The sequence below is a fragment of the Microtus oregoni genome, unplaced genomic scaffold, assembly GCF_018167655.1.
Source record: "Microtus oregoni isolate MIOR12 unplaced genomic scaffold, Mior012 000012F_ref0000307, whole genome shotgun sequence".
In the NCBI taxonomy this organism is placed as follows: domain Eukaryota; kingdom Metazoa; phylum Chordata; class Mammalia; order Rodentia; family Cricetidae; genus Microtus; species Microtus oregoni.
The window spans coordinates 21,787,080-21,806,993 of NW_024543071.1; the positions used below are offsets into that span (position 1 = coordinate 21,787,080).

Genomic DNA, 19,914 nt, shown 5'->3' on the forward strand with positions numbered 1-19,914 from the left:
CCTAATCATTTCATTCTTCACATTGAGATTTCTAGAGCTCAATACTTCTATGGCTGGAGGACTTGGGTTTATTCCCAGCATTGATAGGGTTGTTACTAACCATATTAAATCTCAATTCGAGGTATTCAATGCCCTCTTCTGGTCTCTGTGATATCTGTGAGCACCGGGCATGTACATGGTACACAAACATAAATGCAGTCAAAACACTCACATGCAAGCCCAGACTACTATACCAAGCCAAGCTTTCATTCACTATAAATGGGGAAAACAAAATTTTCCAGGATAAAAACAAATTTAAACAATATGTAGCTGATGGAGGAAGGTCATTGGCTAATAAAGGCACTGCCCTGGCCCATTTTATTGGTTAGAGGATAGGTGGGAGGAGTAAACAGAACAAAATGCTGGGAGGAAGAGGAAGTGAGCTCAGAGACTCCACAGCTCTCTCGGGGGCAGACGCCTCAGAGAGAGACGCCATGCCCCGCTCCCGGGATGAAGCTCCGACCCAGGATGGACTAGGCTAGAATCTCCCTGGTAAGCGCACCTTGGGGTGCTACACACAGATGATTATAAATGGGCTAAATTAATATGTGAGAATTAGCCTAGAAGAGAATGGGCCAGGCAGTGTTTAAATGAATACAGTTTGTGTGTTGTTATTTCGGGCATAAGCTAGCCGAGCGGGCGGCTGGGGTGCTGGGGTGCTCGGGAAGAGGCCCCGCCGCCCTTAATACTACATATGGCGCCCACGTGGACAACTGCTTCCACATAAAGCCTGAGACAGCTTGGGAAGTAATTCTTGAACAAAATGAAAGCATTGTGCCTGGTTTCTTGGTAGCAGCAATTTCTCAGTTCTACTCTGCTTGCTAGAGGCAAGCAAGCGCCTCATCTAAGAGAGGCTTCCTGACTCAGCTTTAGCTGCAAAGCCTGCAGCTCATTAAGAGGTCCTGCCACGTAACACTTAAACGGTGTTGACGAAAAGCTGATCACATGCTTTTCGGTTTTCAGCCATAGCAGGAAAAAAGCTGCGCCATTTAAAAATGCCGGCTTTCTGGGCTGTCCTGCCAGGACAAACTCTGACTCTTTTACGCAGGCGGTCCCTGCGGTTTGCAAACACAGGCTGCTGAAGCTCGCTTGCTGGCTACAGCCAGTACCTCAGCCATGAGGCTGGAAAGCTAAGGAATGGACTGGATCTAGCTGGCAAAGCCACGCCTTTAATCCTACCCATATTGCTCAGTAATTTAAAGGCTCGTGTGGTCAGAAAAAGAGAGATATATAGTAAAGAGAGATTCAAAGACAAAGAAAATTTCTAAATGGTTTGAAGTGTGTTAAAAATATATGCAGACTAAAATTTAAAGTTCTTAAAGTAACAAAAAAAAAGGAAGAAAGTTGTGTGTGTGGTAGCACACGCCTTTAATCCCAGTGCCTAGAAGGCAGAGACAAACAGATCTCTGTGAGTTCAAGGTGTAGTAGTGTACACCTTTAATCCCGAATGCCTGGGAGGCAGAGACAGGCGGATCTCTGAGAGTTCAAAGACAGCCTGGTTTACAGAGTTACTTCAGGTCAAAGATACAGAGAACCTTTCTCAAAAAGCAAAGAGTTAAAAGTAAAAATAAACAAAATAGAGGTTAAAACAAAGCTGCACAAAGATGGAAAATACACAGAGAATCTTGATACTGTATGCTATTATGCTTTCTTTGAATTGTTTGAATGCTGAGGAAGAAGCAACAGCTGCTAAAAGATATTTATTAATAAATGCTGCTGAACTAATCCGACATAGATATTTTGATGCCTTAACTTTGAAATTTGGATCTAAGGACATGATGCTTTGGAAAGGAGTTTCTTATTTTGTTTTCACAGAGGATGAGACGCTGTTCATTTCTTCTATTCCGATTTGGTATGATGGACCACGCCCTCCTGAAGGGTTGCAGTGAACATCTTCAGAAAATTGCTTCGCTCAACTGCCAACTGAGATGAAACTAGCACACAGGTTATACCATGAAAGACCTAATTAACGACGCCCCCATTCAGCAGGAAGCAGTTTGGAGAGAAAAAACTGCGCCCATGTTCCCAAATATGGTTTATAAACGTCCTTTTACATTTAAAGGGGGATATGATATAGATATGAATAATTTACATTAGTATAGATTTTGCTTTATTGATAGAAATTTAAGGTCAATTTTGTTATATGTATAAGTGTTTCTGATTTTGATTAAGGTATTGTGATTGTGTAGTTCATTTAAATATGTACTGTATAATTGAGAAATATAGGTTGTTAATGGATAATCATCAATAATAGTAAAGCTTGTAGTCATGTTAGATTTTCTAGATATATAGAGATATATTTTAGATAGACATTCTTCGTGTCTTTCAAAGATTACAGAATAGGACATTTAATGTTTTAATAACTGAGGACTTTTCATGACAATGAGACACTCTGCTCCTGGCAGCACCAATCTACTTCAAGAGGAAGATGGGCATCGAAGAGGCACCTTATGGAGTTTGATAGCCATTTGGGCAAGAAACTGCTCTTGCCTGGACTATTGCATAAACTGGAAACAGAGAACCCGCAGAGAGAGGACTACTGAACTTGCCTAAGGTGAGATGATCTTTCGGGGTTCCTGATTCATGAAAGAGTCTGCAAGACATTCTGCAGGACACAACAGATAGTGACTGAACTGACTTTGAATTTTCCTGCTTTATGGAAATGTCTGCTGGATACCATGGGCCTGAAGGCTGAAGATGGATGCCCCAACGGTACAGAGGAACTTTGGGTGACTGTCCAGGCAGCGAGATGTCTCTGTCATTTCTAGAGTTTTAAAAGTTTCTTAGTTCTTGTTTACTTAGGTAATATTATATCTTTCTGGAGTCTTTGATGGAGTTAAGAATAGTTAGTTATAGTTATAGTTTTCCTTAGTTATGATAAAGATTATTGTAACTTTTACTTGATAACTGTTTTGTTATATGTAATTTTGCTATGTTAAATCCTTTTTTTTTTGTTTAAACCGAAAAAGGGGAAATGATGGAGGAAGGTCATTGGCTAATAAAGGCACTGCCCTGGCCCATTTTATTGGTTAGAGGATAGGTGGGAGGAGTAAACAGAACAAAATGCTGGGAGGAAGAGGAAGTGAGCTCAGAGACTCCACAGCTCTCTCGGGGGCAGACGCCTCAGAGAGAGACACCATGCCCCGCTCCCGGGATGAAGCTCCGACCCAGGATGGACTAGGCTAGAATCTCCCTGGTAAGCGCACCTTGGGGTGCTACACACAGATGATTATAAATGGGCTAAATTAATATGTGAGAATTAGCCTAGAAGAGAATGGGCCAGGCAGTGTTTAAATGAATACAGTTTGTGTGTTGTTATTTCGGGCATAAGCTAGCCGAGCGGGCGGCTGGGGTGCTGGGGTGCTGGGGAAGAGGCCCCGCCGCCCTTAATACTACATGTAGCCACAAATCCAGCCTTACAGAAAGTAATAGAAGGAAAATCACAAACCAAGGAGTCCAACAATGACCACAATAACATAGACATCTAGAGACCCTTCACCAGCACAAATCAAAGAAAGGAAACACACAAAAACGCTACTACTGAAAAAGTGACCACAGTTAACAACCACTGGTCATTAATATCACTTAATGTCAATGGGCTCAACTCACCTATAAAAAGGCACAGGCTAAGAGATTGGATAAGAAAACAGGATCCAACATTCTGCTGTTTACAAGAAACACACCTCAACCACAAAGACAGGCACCTACTCAGAGTAAAGGGATGGGAAAAGGCTTATCAAGCAAATGGACCTAAGAAACAAGCAGGTGTGGCCATACTAATTTCTAACAAAGTTGACTTCAAACTCAAATCAATCAGAAGAGATGGAGAGGGACATTTTATACTCATAACAGGAACAATTCATCAGGATGAAGTCTCAATACTGAATATCTATGCCCCTAATATAAAAGCACCCACGTACATAAAAGAAACATAAATAGAACTCAAGCCAGCCATCACACCGCACACACTAATATTAGGAGACTTCAACACTCCTCTCTCACCAATGGACAGGTCAATCAGACAGAAACCTAACAGAGAAATTAGAGAATTAATGAAGGTAATGAATCAATTGGATTTAACAGACATCTATAAAATATTCCACCCAAATAGGAAAGAATATACCTTCTGCTCTGCAACTCATGGAACCTTCTCGAAAATCGACCACATACTCGGTAACAAAGCAAACTTCCACAGTTACAAAAAAATATTAGTAATCACCTGTGTCTTATCAGATCACCATGGATTAAAGTTAGAATTCAACAACAATGCTACCCCCAGAAAGCCTACAAACTCATGAAAACTGAAAAGTCAACTACTGAACCATACCTGGATTAAGGAAGAAATAAAGAAAGAAATTAAAATCTTCCTGGAATTCAATGAAAATAAAGAAACAACATACTTAAACTTATGGGACACTATGAAAGCAGTCCTGAGAGGAAAGTTCATAGCACTAAATGCCCACTTAAGAAAAGAGAGAAAGCTCACAATGGAGACTTAACAGCCCACCTGAAAGCTCTAGAAAAAAAAGAAGCAGACTCACCTAGGAGGAGTAGAAGACTGGAAATAATCAAACTGAGGGCTGAAATCAACAAAATAGAAACACAGAAAACAATCCAAAGAATCAAAAAAGCTGATTCATGGAGAAAATCAACAAGATTGATGAACCCCTATCCAAACTAATCAAACGGCAGAGAGAGAATATGCAAATTAAGAAGATCAGAAATGAAAAGGGGGACAAAACCACAGACACAGAGGAAATTCAGAGAATCATTAGATCTTACTACAAAAGCCTATGTGTCACAAAACTGGAAAATGCAAAAGAAATGGACACTTTTTTAGATAAATACCATATACCAAACTTAAACCAGGAAAAGGTGAACAATCTAAATACACCTGTTAGTCGCAAAGAATTAGAAGCTGTTATCAAAAACCTCCCTACCAAAAAAAGCCCAGGACCAGATGGTTTCAATGCGGAATTCTACCAGAACTTCCAAAAAGACCTGATACCTCTACTCCTTAATGTACATCACAATATAGAAACAGAAGAGTCATTGCCAAAATCCTTTTAAGAAGCTACAGTCACTCTGATACCAAAACCACACAAAGATTCAACCAAGAAAGAAAATTACAGGCCAATCTCACTCATGAACATCAACGCAAAAATCCTCAATAAAATACTGGCAAAACGAATCCAAGATCACATCAGAAAAATTACCCATTATGATCAAGTAGGCTTCATCCCAGAGATGCAGGGCTGGTTCAACATACGAAAATCTATCAATGTAATCCATCATATAAATAAACTGAGAGAAAAAAACCATATGATCATTTCATTAGGTGCTGAAAAAGTATTTGACAAAATTCAACATCCCTTTATGATAAAAGTCTTGGAGAGATTAGGGATACAAGGGTCATAGCTAAATATAATAAAAGCTGTTTACAGCAAGCCGACAGCTAACATCAAATTAAACGGAGAGAAACTCAAAGCCATCCCACTAAAATCAGGAACACGACAAGGCTGTCCACTCTCTCCATACCTCTTCAATATAGTGCTTGAAGTTCTAGCAATAGCAATAAGACAACATAAGGGGATCAAGGAGATTTGAATTGGAAAGGAAGAAGTTAAACTTTCATTATTTGCAGATGATATGATAGTGTACATTAGCGACCCCAAAAACTCCACCAAGAACTCCTACAGCTGATAAACACCTTTAGTAATGTGGCAGGATACAAGATCAACTCCAAAAAATCAGTCGCCCTCTTATACACAAAGGATATGGAAGCAGAGAGGGAAATCAGAGAAGCTTCACCTTTCACGATAGCCACAAACAGCATAAAATATCTTGGGGTAACTCTAACCAAGGAAGTGAAAGATCTATTTGACAAGAACTTTAAGGCATTGAAGAAAGAAATTGAAGAGGATACCAGGAAATGGAAGGACCTCCCCTGCTCTTGGATTGGGAGGATCAACATAGTAAAAATGGCAATTCTACCAAAGGCAATTTATAGATTCAATGCAATCCCCATCAAGGTCCACAAAAATTCTTCACAGATCTTGAGAGGACAATAATCAACTTTATATGGAAAAACAAAAAACCCAGGATAGCCAAGACAATCCGATACAATAAAGATCATCTAGAGGCATTACCATCCCTGACTTCAAACTCCATTACAGAGCTACAGTCATGAAAACAGCTTGATATTGGCATAAAAACAGAGAAGTCGACCAATGGAATTGTATAGAAGACCCGGATTTTAACCCACAAAACTATGAACACCTCATTTTTGATAAAGGAGCTAAAAGTTTCCAATGGAAGAGAGAAAACATCTTCAACAAATGGTGCTGGCACAACTGGATGTCAACCTGTAGAACAATGAAAATAGACCCATATCTATCACCATGCACAAAACTCAAGTCCAAACGGATTAAAGACCTCAATATCAGTCTGAACACACTGAACAGGATAGAAGAGAAAGTGGGAAGTACCCTACAACAAAATGGCACAGAGATCGCTTCCTTGTATAACTCCAGCAGCACAGACATTAAGGGAAACATTGAATAAATGGGACTTACTAAAACTGAGAAGCTTCTGTAAAGCAAAGGACACTGTCACTAAGACAAAAAGGCAACCTACTGACTGGGAGGAGATCTTCACCAACCCCGCAACAGACAAAGGTCTGATCTCCAAAATTTATAGAGAACTCAGGAAACTAGACTTTAAAATGCTAATTAACCCAATTAAAAAATGGGGCACTGAACTGAACAGAGATTCTCAACAGAAGAAGTTCAAATGGCCAAAAGACACTTAAGGTCATGCTCAACCTCCTTAGGGATCAGGGAAAATACAAATCAAAACAACTTTGAGATATCATCTTACACCTGTCAGAATGGCTAAAATCAAAAACACCAATGATAGCCTTTGCTGGAGGGGTTGTGAAGGAAGGGGTACCCTCATCCATTGCTGGTGGGAATGCAATCTTGTGCAACCACCTTGGAAAGCAGTGTGGCGCTTTCTCAGGATTCGGGATCAACCTACCCCTGGACCCAGCAATACCACTCTTGGGAATATACCCAAGAGATGCCCTATCTTATGAAAAAAGCATTTGTTCAACTATGTTCATAGCAGTATTATTTGTAATAGCCAGAACCTGGAAACAACCTAGATGCCCTTCAATGGAAGATTGGATGTAGAAAGTGTGGAATATATACACATTAGAGTACTACGCTTCGGAAAAAAAAAAAAAAACAATGACTTCTCGAATTTTGCATGCAAATGGATGGAAATAGAAAACACTATCCTGAGTGAGGTAACTCAGACCCAAAAAGATGAACATGGGATGTACTCACTCATAAGTGGTTTCTAGCCATAAATGAAGGGCACGGAGTCTATAATTGGTGATCCTAAAGAAGCTAAATAAGAAGGTGAACCCAAAGAAAAACATATAGTTATCCTCCTGGCTATGGGAAGTAGACAAAATTGCCTGGGAAAAAAATTGGGATCTTGTGGTTGGGGTGGATAGGGGTAAGTGGAGATGGGGAGAGAAAAGTGAGAAGGGGAAGATGGGGGGAACTTGGGGAAACAGGATGATTGGGATATAGGAAGGTTGGATAGGGGAGCAGGAAAGCACAAATCTTAGTTAAGGGAGCCACCTTAGGGTTGGCAAGAGACTTGAACCTAGAGTGGCTCTCAGGGACCCAAGGCAATGTCCCCAGTTAGTTTCTTGGGTAGCTGATATAGGGAACCTGAAATGACCCTATCCTATAGCAATACTGACGAATATCTTGCATATCACCATAGAACCTTCATCTGGTGATGGATGGAGATAGAGACAGAGACCCACACTGGAGCACTGGACTGAGCTCCCAAGGTCCCAATGAGGAGCAGGAGGGAGAACATGAGCAAAGAAGTCAGGACCACCAGGGGTGCACCCACCCACGGAGACAGTGGGACTGATCTATTGGGAGCTCACCAAGGTCAGCTGGACTGTGACTGAAAAATCATGGGATAAAACCAGACTCTCTGAACATGGCGAACAATGAGGGCTGCTGAGAAGCCAAGGACAATGGCACGGGGTTTTGATCCTACTTCATGTTCTGGCTTTGTGGGAGCCTAGTCAGTTTGGATGTTCACCTTCCTAGAAATGGATGGAGAGGGGAGGACCTTGGACTTTCCACAGTGCAAGGAACCCTGACTGCTCTTTGGACTGGAGAGGGAAGGGAAAAGGAGTGGGGGAGGGGGAGAAGGGTGGGAGGAAGGGGGAGGGAAATGGGAGGCTGGGAGGAGGCGGAAACTTTTTTTTTCTCTTTTTCTCAATAAAAAATTTAAAAAAAAAAACAGAGTGCACACTCGCGCGCGTGTGCTCACACACACACACACATACTTAACTATGAAAAGGTTGTGTTACGAACCAAAGAATCATCATAAGAAATCTATTTCTTCCCTTTTATGCTATTCTGAAAAAAACAGGGTACAGGTGGAGGAAATTTTAAAGGGGACATCTCATGCAATTGCCATGAGCCAAAGAAACTTTGTTAGACAAATAAATAGTAGGAGCTTATTTCTTATGAGTGGGTATGCATGTATGTGTGCATATGTATATGTGTATGTTCATGTTTAAGAGTTTGCAGCTGTGGGTGTGTGTGCATTTTCATGTGTGTGCAGATGTGCATGAATGTGAAGTCCATAGTAAAATCAGCCACAGGAATATTGTTTGCCTTCTTTGAGACAGTCATTTTGGTCTGCAGTGCACCAGTTAGGCCAGGCTAGCTGACTAGCAAGTCCACAGGGTTCTTCATGTTTCTGCCTCCCCAGAGTGGGATTTTAAACCTGTGCTGCCACAATTGGCATCCATTCTGTCTGATGAAACTGTAGTACGCATGCTTGTGATCAACTGCACAGATAAAGCATCTCTCTCTCTCTCTCTCTCTCTCTCTCTCTCTCTCTCTCTCTGACTCTTGATAGAAGTTATTCAGAGACATTCTCAGAAAGAAAAATTCCAAGGCCAGAAACCATCAAGTGTTTTCATTTCTGCTTCAAGACCAGCACAATCACTTATACAGATTTGAAACGAAAAAGAAACTGTTTAAAAAAAAAAAAAAAGACGAGAGAGATGAGATGTTACATGAACAAAAGGGATCAAGAGCGTGGCTGGGAAATCCACAGACAACTGACCCAAAGTCAGTTAGGTCCTCTGCATGTGGGAGACACTTGTGTAGCCTGAACGGTTTGTGGGACCCCTGGCAGCGGGACCAGGATCTATCCATCTATCCAGATGGTGGGATATCTTGCTTAGCCTTGATGCAGTGGGGAGGGTCTTGGTCCTGTCTCACCTGACTATGCCAGGCCATACCCTTTCTGAGGAGTGGATGAGGAGTGATTTGGGGGGAGTTGTGGGAGGAGAGGGAGGAGGAAGAGGAGGAGGAACTGTGGTTGATATGTAAAATGAACAAATTTTTTTTTAAAAATGTATAAAGTTGAAAAAAAGAATGATATCTCAATCGTAGATATAGCTGGATTTGGATTTGATTGAAAACAAATAAAGGCATTTTTCAAAACAAAAAAACATTCACATACATAGAATGTTTTTTTAATTTAAGATACAATTATAGGTCTTTAATCCATAATAAATAAATAAATTTAAAAAAAGAAATTAAAAAAGATACAATTATAGGATAGTCCCCCAATAATCTGTGCTATGCTGTATATTTTTATGAAAACTTACTTCTAGAATAATAAATGAAATCCCTTTAGAAATTCTGGCAAAATGGCAAAGCCTTTTTAATGGACCTAAACTTTTAGAATAATTTCCAGGATTATGTCTCATTAAAAATCTAGAATTGGTATATCTTCTTCTGTGAGGAGAGTTTCTATTCCAACAAAAGAATTGTCAGAATAAGTAAAAAAAATGTCCTCAGGCTCTGGAACAATATTTTATTAGTCTTTCTTCCTGCCTTCCAACCTCACTTTTATGAAATATGAGCTCTGCTAAGAGCTGAGACACCTTACTTCAGTCCTCTTGATAGATGTAGCAGATTGCAATGGCACACACAGTTAATTTCTGAGGCTTCCCTGAGAAAAACAAAACACAGGACTCCATGTGTTTCTTCCAGTTCCTTTCTGAATTTCTTGCTTCCCACCTGTGTCCTTACCTGTGACTTCTGGGTGCTTGAGCAGGAGCAGCAGAGAGTACCTCAGTGTTGTACTTGTTGTCTCAGTCCCAGCAGAAAACAGGTCAGCTGCTGAGAAGAACAAGTTTTCGTGGGTAAACTCTGTCTTTGGGTTGTTCTTTTCCTAGGAATGATTTTACAGTGTTAGCCAGCAAAATTTTGTCAATGTACAGAGTGAATAAAATGACTTGCATATGCTGAGTTTAACATGACAGACCTTACAGCGTGCCATAGAAGAAGAAACTGGCATGTGTTCAAGAAATATGTAAACCCACTGACCCATCTTTACCTCCTACACCCAGTGTCTTGTCTGGAAAATTTTTTTCATGAGACTCTTCAATCATGTGAACCATACAGTGTACCATCTTCCCAAAGAGACAAAAATGAAAGAATTAAAGCCTCGTTTCATTTTTTGATGTCTTACTCAAAATACATGTTGAATGGAGCGGCTTGTTTATCCTGGCTGCCCAGAACCCAAAATACCACACAGAAACTATATTAACTAAATCACTGCTTGGCCCATTAGCTATAAATTTTTATAGGCTAACTCTTACATATTAAATTAACACATTTCTAGTAATCTCTGTATCACCAAGTGACAATGGCTAACCAGCTTAAGTTTCTTCGGCATGTCTGACTCTGGGGGCGGCTCCATGGCATCTCTCTGACTCCACCCTTCTTTCTCCCAGCATTCAGTCTAGTCCTCCCCGCCTACCTAAATTCTGCCCTATCAATAGGCCAAAGCACTTTCTTCATTCATTAGTGGTAATCACAGAACACAAAGGGGACTCCCACATCAAATACACATAAAAAGAAAAGGAGGAGAAAAGTCAAATAGTACATTGTGTTAGGGATATTCCCAAAGATGAACCTCCCAATTGTAAATGTAGTAAAGAAAGATGGGAAGTCCCTGAGTCTCATGGGAGAAGTATACTGCTTGAATAAGAATACTAAATCCAGGACACAACTAGCATAAGGGTACGGTTCAGTGGAACAGAATAGAGAGATCACAAAGCAAACAAACAAACACCTTACTTTTAAGATAAGTTCCAATAGTGTTCAATGAGAATAGTGGCTTTACAACAAACGGAGCCATGACAGAAGGAGCATTTATTCATATAGGTACCTAATACACATCAATCTTTAATTTCACGTCCACGTGAATCCACTTGAAGTTATACTCAGTTAAGTCACCTTTACTCTTCTGCACTAATCATTCCCTTCTCACACGACATGCTACAATTAATAATTCATCTGAAATTCACTCAGCTATCCATACCTAATATTTTAAACTTTAGTTCAATATGCAGATGCTGTAGAAAGTCTGGCTAGCTTGAGCTGCTTTTTTTAAGTTTTCATACATTGTCTGCAAAGACAACTTTCATTTTTCTATTATGTCATGACATTTTTTTCTGAGAGGTTTAGAAATGTTTTGATTCCATGGCCTATTGCATTATAAGATTATTTTGGTCTAAAACTTGGGCTCAATATATTCAAATTACTTAACTTTATGCTATCTGGGATACGTACAACTAATTCATTTATATGTTATGAACACAAAGTGCTTGTCAAACATTACTGGCCTTTACCATTTGAATATCACTGTAAAACATGAATATTTTATTCATGGAACAAAATATACTCAAGCAAACAAATAACTAAATTGAAGGTCTGTTATCATTTTACCTGCTCCATTTTGATCAGAAAGCAATCAATAAAGTCCCGAGGATTGTTAATATCCAGTGATTCTTGGTGCTCTGTTATTTTTGATGAAAAATAATGTTTTGTAAAAGTGAAATTTTTAAATAATTGTCTGTGTCTTCCTGGTAGATAATCAATAATAGCAGGAAAATTGTTGCAAATCTACAAAAGAAAATGATGAAAGTTTAAAACATGAGATGTATATAAGTGTGCCTTATAGTGGACCTTGGCCAGAAAGTATCAATACAAAATAAATAAAATATATTATCCATTTAGATGAAGTATTTTTATGGTGCATGCAAAAATTCTCTTTGCTTGTGAAGATGTTGATAGAAGAGCGTAATGAACCAGCTCACACATGATAACCACTGCACAAAATCTCACACAATCTTTATTCCATACATAAATGTTACACCAGCTCCTTCATTTTCTCCACAACTTCTTCACTACAACCTTGAATACAAAACACCATGAAATGATGTGATTTACATTTTTTAGACTGCAACAGAGATAAAGGAACTTGGGATATCCTGAATAGATGCATTGATCTCATACTTGCTACTTAATTTCCATCAGTCACTCTCAGACACAGAATAAGAATTTTAGCAGTGAGAGTCTTTTTTTTTTTAATTTATTTATTTATTAAGGATTTCTGCCTCGTCCCCACAACCGCTTCCCATTTCCCTCCCCCTCCCCCCGATCAAGTCCCCCCCCCCCTCATCTGCTCGAAGAGCAATCAGGGTTCCCTGACCTGTGGGAAGCCCAAGGACTGCCCACCTCTATCCAGGTCTCGTAAGGTGAGCAAACTGCCTAGGCTCCCACAAAGCCAGTACGTGCAGTAGGATCAAAAACCCACTGCAATTGTTCTTGAATTCTCAGTATTCCTCATTGTCCGCTATGTTCAGCTAGTCCGGATTTATCCCATGCTTTTTCAGACCTCGGCCAGCTGGCCTTGGTGAGATCCCAATAGAACATCCCCATTGTCTTAGTGTGTGGGTGCACCCCTCGTGGTCCTGAGTTCCTTGCTCGTGCTCCGTCTCCTTCTGCTCCTGATTTGGACCTTGAGATTTCTGTCCGGTGCTCCCGTGTGGGTCACTGTCTCCTTTCATCGCCTGATGAAGGTTAATATTCCTGAGGATGCCTATGTGTTTGTCTTTGGATTCGCCTTATTTAGCTTCTCTAGGAACATGAATTATAAGCTCAATGTCCTTTATTTATGGCTAGCAACCAAATATGAGTGAGTACATCCCATGTTCCTCTTTTTGGGTCTGGCTTACCTCACTCAGGATAGTGTTTTCTATTTCCATCCATTTGTATGCAAAATGCAAGAAGTCCTTGTTTTTTACTGCTGAGTAATACTCTAATATGTATATATTCCATACTTTCTTCATCCATTCTTCCGTTGAAGGGCATCTAGGTTGTTTCCAGGTTCTGGCTATTACAAACAATGCTGCCATGAACATAGTTGAGCATATACTTTTGTTGTATGATAGGGCCTCTCTTGGGTATATTCCCAAGAGTGGTATTGCTGGATCCAGGGGTAGGTTGATCCTGAATTTCCTGAGAAACCGAAACACTGCTTTCCAGAGTGGTTGCACAAGTTTGCATTCCCACCAGCAATGGGTGAGTGTACCCCTTTCTCCACAACCTCTCCAGCAAAGGCTATCATTGGTGTTTTTAATTTTAGCCATTCTGACAGGTGTAAGGTGGTATCTTAAAGTTGTCTTGATTTGCATTTCCCTGATCGCTAAGGAAGTTGAGCATGACCTTAAGTATCTTTTGGCCATTTGAAGTTCTTCTGTTGAGAATTCTCTGTTCAGCTCAGTGCCCCATTTTATAATTGGGTTGATTAGCCTTTTACGGTCTAGTTTCTTGAGTTCTTTATATATTTTGGAGATCAAGCCTTTGTCCGTTGCAGGGTTGGTGAAGATCTTCTCCCAGTCAGTGGGTTGTCTTTTTGTCTTAGTGACAGTGTCCTTTGCTTTACAGAAGCTTCTCAGCCTCAGGAAGTCCCATTTATTCAATGATGCCCTTAGTGTCTGTGCTGCTGGGGTTATACATAGGAAGTGGTCTCCTGTGCCCATGTGCTGTAGAGTACTTCCCACTTTCTCTTCTATCAGGTTCAGTGTGTTCGGACTGATATTGAGGTCTTTAATCCATTTGGATTTGAGTTTTGTGCATGGTGATAGATATGGATCTATTTTCATTCTTCTACAGATTGACATCCAGTTTTGCCAGCACCATTTGTTGAAGATGCTCTCTTTTTTCCATTGTATACTTTTAGCTCCTTTATCGAAGATCAGGTGTTCATAGGTTTGTGGGTTAATGTCAGGGTCTTCTATTCGATTCCATTGGTCGACTTCTCTGTTTTTATGCCAATACCAAGCTGTTTTCAATACTGTAGCTCTGTAATAGAGTTTGAAGTCAGGGATGGTAATGCCTCCAGACAATCCTTTATTGTACAAGATTGTTTTGGCTATCCTGGGTTTTTTGTTTTTCCATATAAAGTTAATTATTGTCTTCTCCAGATCTGTGAAGAATTTTGATGGGATTTTGATGGGGATTGCATTGAATCTATAGATTGCTTTTGGTAAAATTGCCATTTTTACTATGTTGATCCTCCCTATCCAAGAGCAAGGGAGGTCTTTCCATTTTCTGGTGTCTTCTTCAATTTCTTTCTTCAAAGACTTATAGTTCTTGTCAAGTAGATCTTTCACTTCCTTGGTCAGGAATTTTAGCAGTGAGAGTCTTAAGAATTTTTTAAGTATAATTGTGAACCTGCGCAGACCAGCCGGATGTATACTTCAAAATTGTTTAGACAAATTATTAACGCAGTTCAACACAGGAATAAATGTGATGGGATCCAAACACCATTTAAACATTTTATCATTCCTATGCAGACATATTGCTACTTAGGATGTCAGCTGCTTACTATTTAATATTTAATAAACACTGCCATACTTCAGGGGTACTGGCAGTTTCAATGATTCCATACACTGTCCCAACTTGAAGAAAATATTCTCACTATGAAATTCCTCCAAAGTGTTTTTGACAAGATCTCTAAAGTATTAAATGAAACATAAGCCTTGTTGCTAACAGATTTCAAAACTAAAACAGATGTCCACTGAGTTATGTCGGGATCTTCTGAGCATTGATTTTTAGAGAAAGTGATTTGAGATTTAATGAAACAACCTACAGTTAGGCTTTCATTTGTCTAAAAATATATTTGGAATTTCAAAAAACATATATCTAGAAGAGGTTTGGGGGTTTTATTGGTTTTTGTTTTGTTTTATTTTTAAAGAAAGAAGCTTGAGCTCACCTGCATCCAAGGGGAACTTAGAATCTCTATATTTTCATTTAGGACATTCATGAAGTTGAGAAATTCCTGATCTTTATAATCAAAACGATTCTGGAAAATAATGGAACAGATGACATTGCAAGGAGCACAGGCCAGGATGAAGGTAGGGTCACAGGGTGAACCTGAAGAGTTGGGAAAAATTGCAAAATGTCACATAAGCGGAGATTAACTTTTGTTTCCCAGTCACCCAGACCCAAATAATCACACAGTAACAATATTAATTACAACACTGCTTAGCTGATGACTCAGGCATATTTCTATGTAGCTCTTATGTGTTAAATTAACCCATGTTTGTGCTAATCTATGAATCACCATGAGGCTGTGCCTACCAGTAAGTTTTGGCATCTTTTATCTTTTTTTTTTGGCAGGTACATGGCGTCTCTCTGACTCCACACCCCTCTCTCTCTCTCTCTCTCTCTCTCTCTCTCTCTCCATATATGTATAAACATATATGTTCGCATTTCCCACCCGGTTTTATTCTGCCCTGCCATAGGCTGAGGCAGTTTCTTTATTAAGGAATGATAATAAAACATTCACAGCATACAGAAGGAAATCAAACATCAATGCCACTGAAATAAATGTGTGTAAAACACTCTATCACCTAATAGGTAAAAGAACTTATGACAAGTCTTACCCACAGATGGCTGGTAGACATAACAATATGCATTACATCTGTACATCATTTTTATATTTTTTTTTTGATTTTTCGAGACAGGGTTTCTCCGTAGCTTTTGGTTCCTGTCCTGGAACTAGCTCTTGTAGACCAGGCTGGCCTCGAACCGTTTATATTTTATATGGTTTCATTGATCTGACCATCTATCCAAATCATGACATTGAGTATACTGTCTTTATTTCACCCCTTTATTGACTAGCCTATCTCCACAGAGGTTTGGAAAAGAGACTTTTTAAACCCTCAGCAATTCAAGACTTTTGGGGAGATCCAAGTCTCTTTGTAATGCCTCTGGATAACATGATACAAAGATGCATGGGAATGAAAGGCAGGGGGATCTGGGAAGAGGTGGAGTGTGAATATGATCAAAATGCACTGTACACACTTCTTGAAGAACAAACAAAAGTAAAGGGGGAAAAGCATCTGCGCCCAAAAAAGAAGAAAGGGAAAGAATGATAGGAACTTAGGAAAATTTATATATAGGATTAAAGGCTCGTGTCCTTAGCAAGTAGAGTATAATAAATAAATAGAGAGAACGTGTTGACTTCATATATTCAGAAAGCTAATATGTAAAAGAAACACATCTATGTTATATGAACTGAAATTTGTATTAATAAACATTAAACATAAAATGGATTTCTTGTGGTAAAGTTAAGATGAGAACCTTTGCTTGAAATATGCCCTCAAAAGAAAGAAAACAAAAGTAGAAAAAGATGGTTTTTAATTCTCACTTCAATGTCTAAAATCCCTCTGATTTTCTCCCTTTCATAGGAAATAAATGTCTGTAATGATTAATACTGATTGCCAACTTGACAGGATTTAGCATCACCAGGCATAGTGGCTTCTGGACATGCTAGGGAGCTGGGAAGATCGATCCTATATGAGGAGGTCACCATTCCTTAGTCTTTGGTGCTAGGCTGCATAAATGGAAGGAACCTGGCCAATTAGGAGAATTCTTATCTCTGCTTTCACCAAACTTATGGGGTGACCAAGACACAATTCCATCACAATAGACTAAAACTAAAACTATAAGCCCAAGTAATTTCTTCATTTCTTCAGTTGCTTTAATCAGGTATTTTATTACAGCAGCAGGTGAAATAACTAACATTGTTCATCATCCCCTAAATTCCTTACATTTTAACATTTGTGTATTCTTTGTGGATGTCTCCATAATCAAATTCAAACGGTTACACTTTTATATAAAGCACTTACAAAACTCAAACTCATAGACCCTAAAAGAAAAATATCTTGAATCAAAAGTACCTCAGATAAGTAATAGAACATTTGACAATAATAAATTGAGTCAGTTGTTTGAATGCCATATGCTTTTAAACACTATAGCATTCATGAAAGTGCTATTTCAATACATATCTTATTATGTCAAAGGAGTGAGAAGTTTATTTTTAAAATGTATTACACTCATGGATAAGGGTAAGCGGCTAAGAGTATATGTGAGTGTGGGTATATGTGACTCACAAAAGAAATATCACTCTTTTTTCCTTTCACTTAATTTAAAAGATAGCATTTAAAAACCAGGTCATGTTTCATTGTGACAAGTATGTCAAGCAATTGTAATCTTGAGAGCAAAAAAAAATACAATTATTTTCATAAACATATAACTGTAAATACAGCAAACAGAGGGAGATGAGATGAATAAATGAAGATGGAACCAATAGTGGAGCCTAGCTGCATACATTACTGAAAACTGAACATTAATTTTACAGAATCATGCAATGATATATTTGTTCAAAACTATGAATCAAAACCATAAAATATTAGAAATAGTACATTCTGTCTTGTACAAATTATGCTATGGTTTTAGAAGAGAATGAACCAATAGGCCTTTATTAAGATATTGTCACGTAAAAAAAAAAAAATGTGTTACAAAGCAATATCCACCAGAACTTTATGCCTGGGCATGACATGTGTCAGCTATACAACACAGTCCAGTTAAGAACAATTTTACCACTAGGTTTCTGCTCTATACAACTGTGATGCATATTCACATACCAAGTATTTGCTACTGAAATTAATGTTTATGCTGAGGAAAATTATTCTTCCTTAAAACATCAGAAAGTAAGTTCAAAACCAAAAATTTATATAGACATTTTGGATTTTAAAAACAAAACAGGTGAAAAATATCTAAAGAAAATGATGACTTAGATCCTCTACAACTGGCAGAATCCCTTCATAAAACAAAAATCACAGATATAAAAGCTCTCCTAAATTTTTTACTGCAAGTCACACTTTCCATATGAAAACAGAGCCAGAACACAGAATGAAAGCTCTAGCCACCCTCAAAACTATTCAAAGACATAAAAACAAGACAGAAGTCTATGATGAGTAACCCTCACCATTGGATTTCCTCAGTTCCTCCACAAGACAGCGAGCTTCCTCTTGAACACGGTCCTCAATGCTCCTCTTCCCCATTCCAAAGTTCCGTAGAGTCATTAGTGAGAAGCGCCTCATCTCCTTCCAGGTTCTCCCACTACTAAAAACTATGCCTAAAAGAAAAAACAGATATGAGTAGGAAGATTCCCAAATAAGGAAGTGGGGCTGATGGGTGGCTGCCAAACAGAAAGCCAAGTTGGGTCTGAACAAGTTTTCAAGATTACATTCCATTCTCAAATTCCCTGTGACCACAGCCCAACATACATGCATGAACACATAGGTGTATGGAGAGATAGATGCATGAACTTGTAGGCACATGGGCACTTACCATGACCTTTACCAATCTTTTCAGCCATTGGAAAGTTTCCTCTTCCAGCAAACTCATCTCCATGATCAATGAAGGCTTCTTTTAAAGCTTTATATCCATGCAACACCACAGTAGGCTTCCTGCCCAAGTATAGAGTGAACACGGAACCATAGACTTTTGAAAACTGGAAAATAAAAAACTAATTAAAAATGGAGCAAAAAGATGTTAGTATTTGACTACCAAAAGGCTACCTGGAGGCTGCACACAGACCTTCCTCACTCTTTCTGCAATTCCAGAAACAGTTCTTTTTTTTTTCCTTGTTATTTAAAGATTTTCTCCTTTTTTTCTCTTTTTTTTTTAATTTAGTTATTTATTAAAGATTTCTGTCTCTTCCCCGCCACCGCCTCCCAATTCCCTCTCCCTCCCCCAATTAAGTCCCCCCCCCAGCCAGAAAAGCAATCAGGGTTCCCTGTCCTGTGGAAAGTCCAAGGAACCCCCACCTCCATCCAGGTCTAGTAAGTTGAGCATCCAAATTGCCTAGGCTCCCACAAAGCCAGTGCGTGCAGTAGGATCAAAAACCCATTGCCATTGTTCTTGAGTTCTCAGTAGTCCTCATTGTCCGCTATGTTCAGAGAGTCTGGTTTTATCCCAGGCTTCTCACCAGGCCAGCTGGTCTTGGTGAGTTCCCAGTAGAACATCCCCATTGTCTCAGTGTGTGGGTGCACCCCTCGCGGTCCTGAGTTCCTTGCTCGTGCTCTCTCTCCTTCTGCTCCTGATTTGGACCTTGAGATTTCAGTCCTGTGCTCCAATGTGGGTTTCTGTCTCTGTCTCCTTTCATCGCTTGCTGAAGGTTAATATTCAGGAGGATGCCTATATGTTTTTCTTTGGGTTCTCCTTATTTAGCTTCTCTAGGATCACTAATTATAGGCTCAATGTCCTTGGTTTATGGCTAGAAACCAAATATGAGTGAGTACATCCCATGTTCCTCTTTTTGGGTCTGGCTTACCTCACTCAGGATAGTGTTTTCTATTTCCATCCATTTGTATGCAAAATTCAAGAAGTCCTTGTTTCTTACTGCTGAGTAATACTCTAATATGTATATATTCCATACTTTCTTCATCCATTCTTCCATTGAAGGGCATCTAGGTTGTTTCCAAGTTCTGGCTATCACAAACAATACTGCTATGAACATCGTAGAGCATATACTTTTGTTGTATGATAAGGCCTCTCTTGGGTATATTCCCAAGAGTGGTATTGCTGGGTCCAGGGGTAAGTTGAT

General features: G+C 39.3%; 1 protein-coding gene across 3 annotated transcripts in view; it reads right to left on the reverse strand.

Annotated features, from left to right (window-relative positions):
* Window positions 1–19,914, reverse strand: part of LOC121454787 (cytochrome P450 2C42-like) — a 31,393-nt gene that overhangs the window by 4,772 nt on the left and 6,707 nt on the right. The window contains exons 2-6 of one of the 3 annotated variants that reach the window (XM_041662196.1): window positions 18,657–18,819; window positions 18,292–18,441; window positions 15,229–15,389; window positions 11,895–12,071; window positions 10,191–10,332 (exon numbers count right to left, since the gene is read on the reverse strand). In XM_041662196.1, the coding sequence (XP_041518130.1) occupies window positions 10,191–10,332; window positions 11,895–12,071; window positions 15,229–15,389; window positions 18,292–18,441; window positions 18,657–18,819 (793 nt within the window). The remainder of the gene's footprint in view (window positions 1–10,190; window positions 10,333–11,894; window positions 12,072–15,228; window positions 15,390–18,291; window positions 18,442–18,656; window positions 18,820–19,914) is intronic. The other 2 variants (XM_041662198.1, XM_041662197.1) reach the window with 2 other exon arrangements.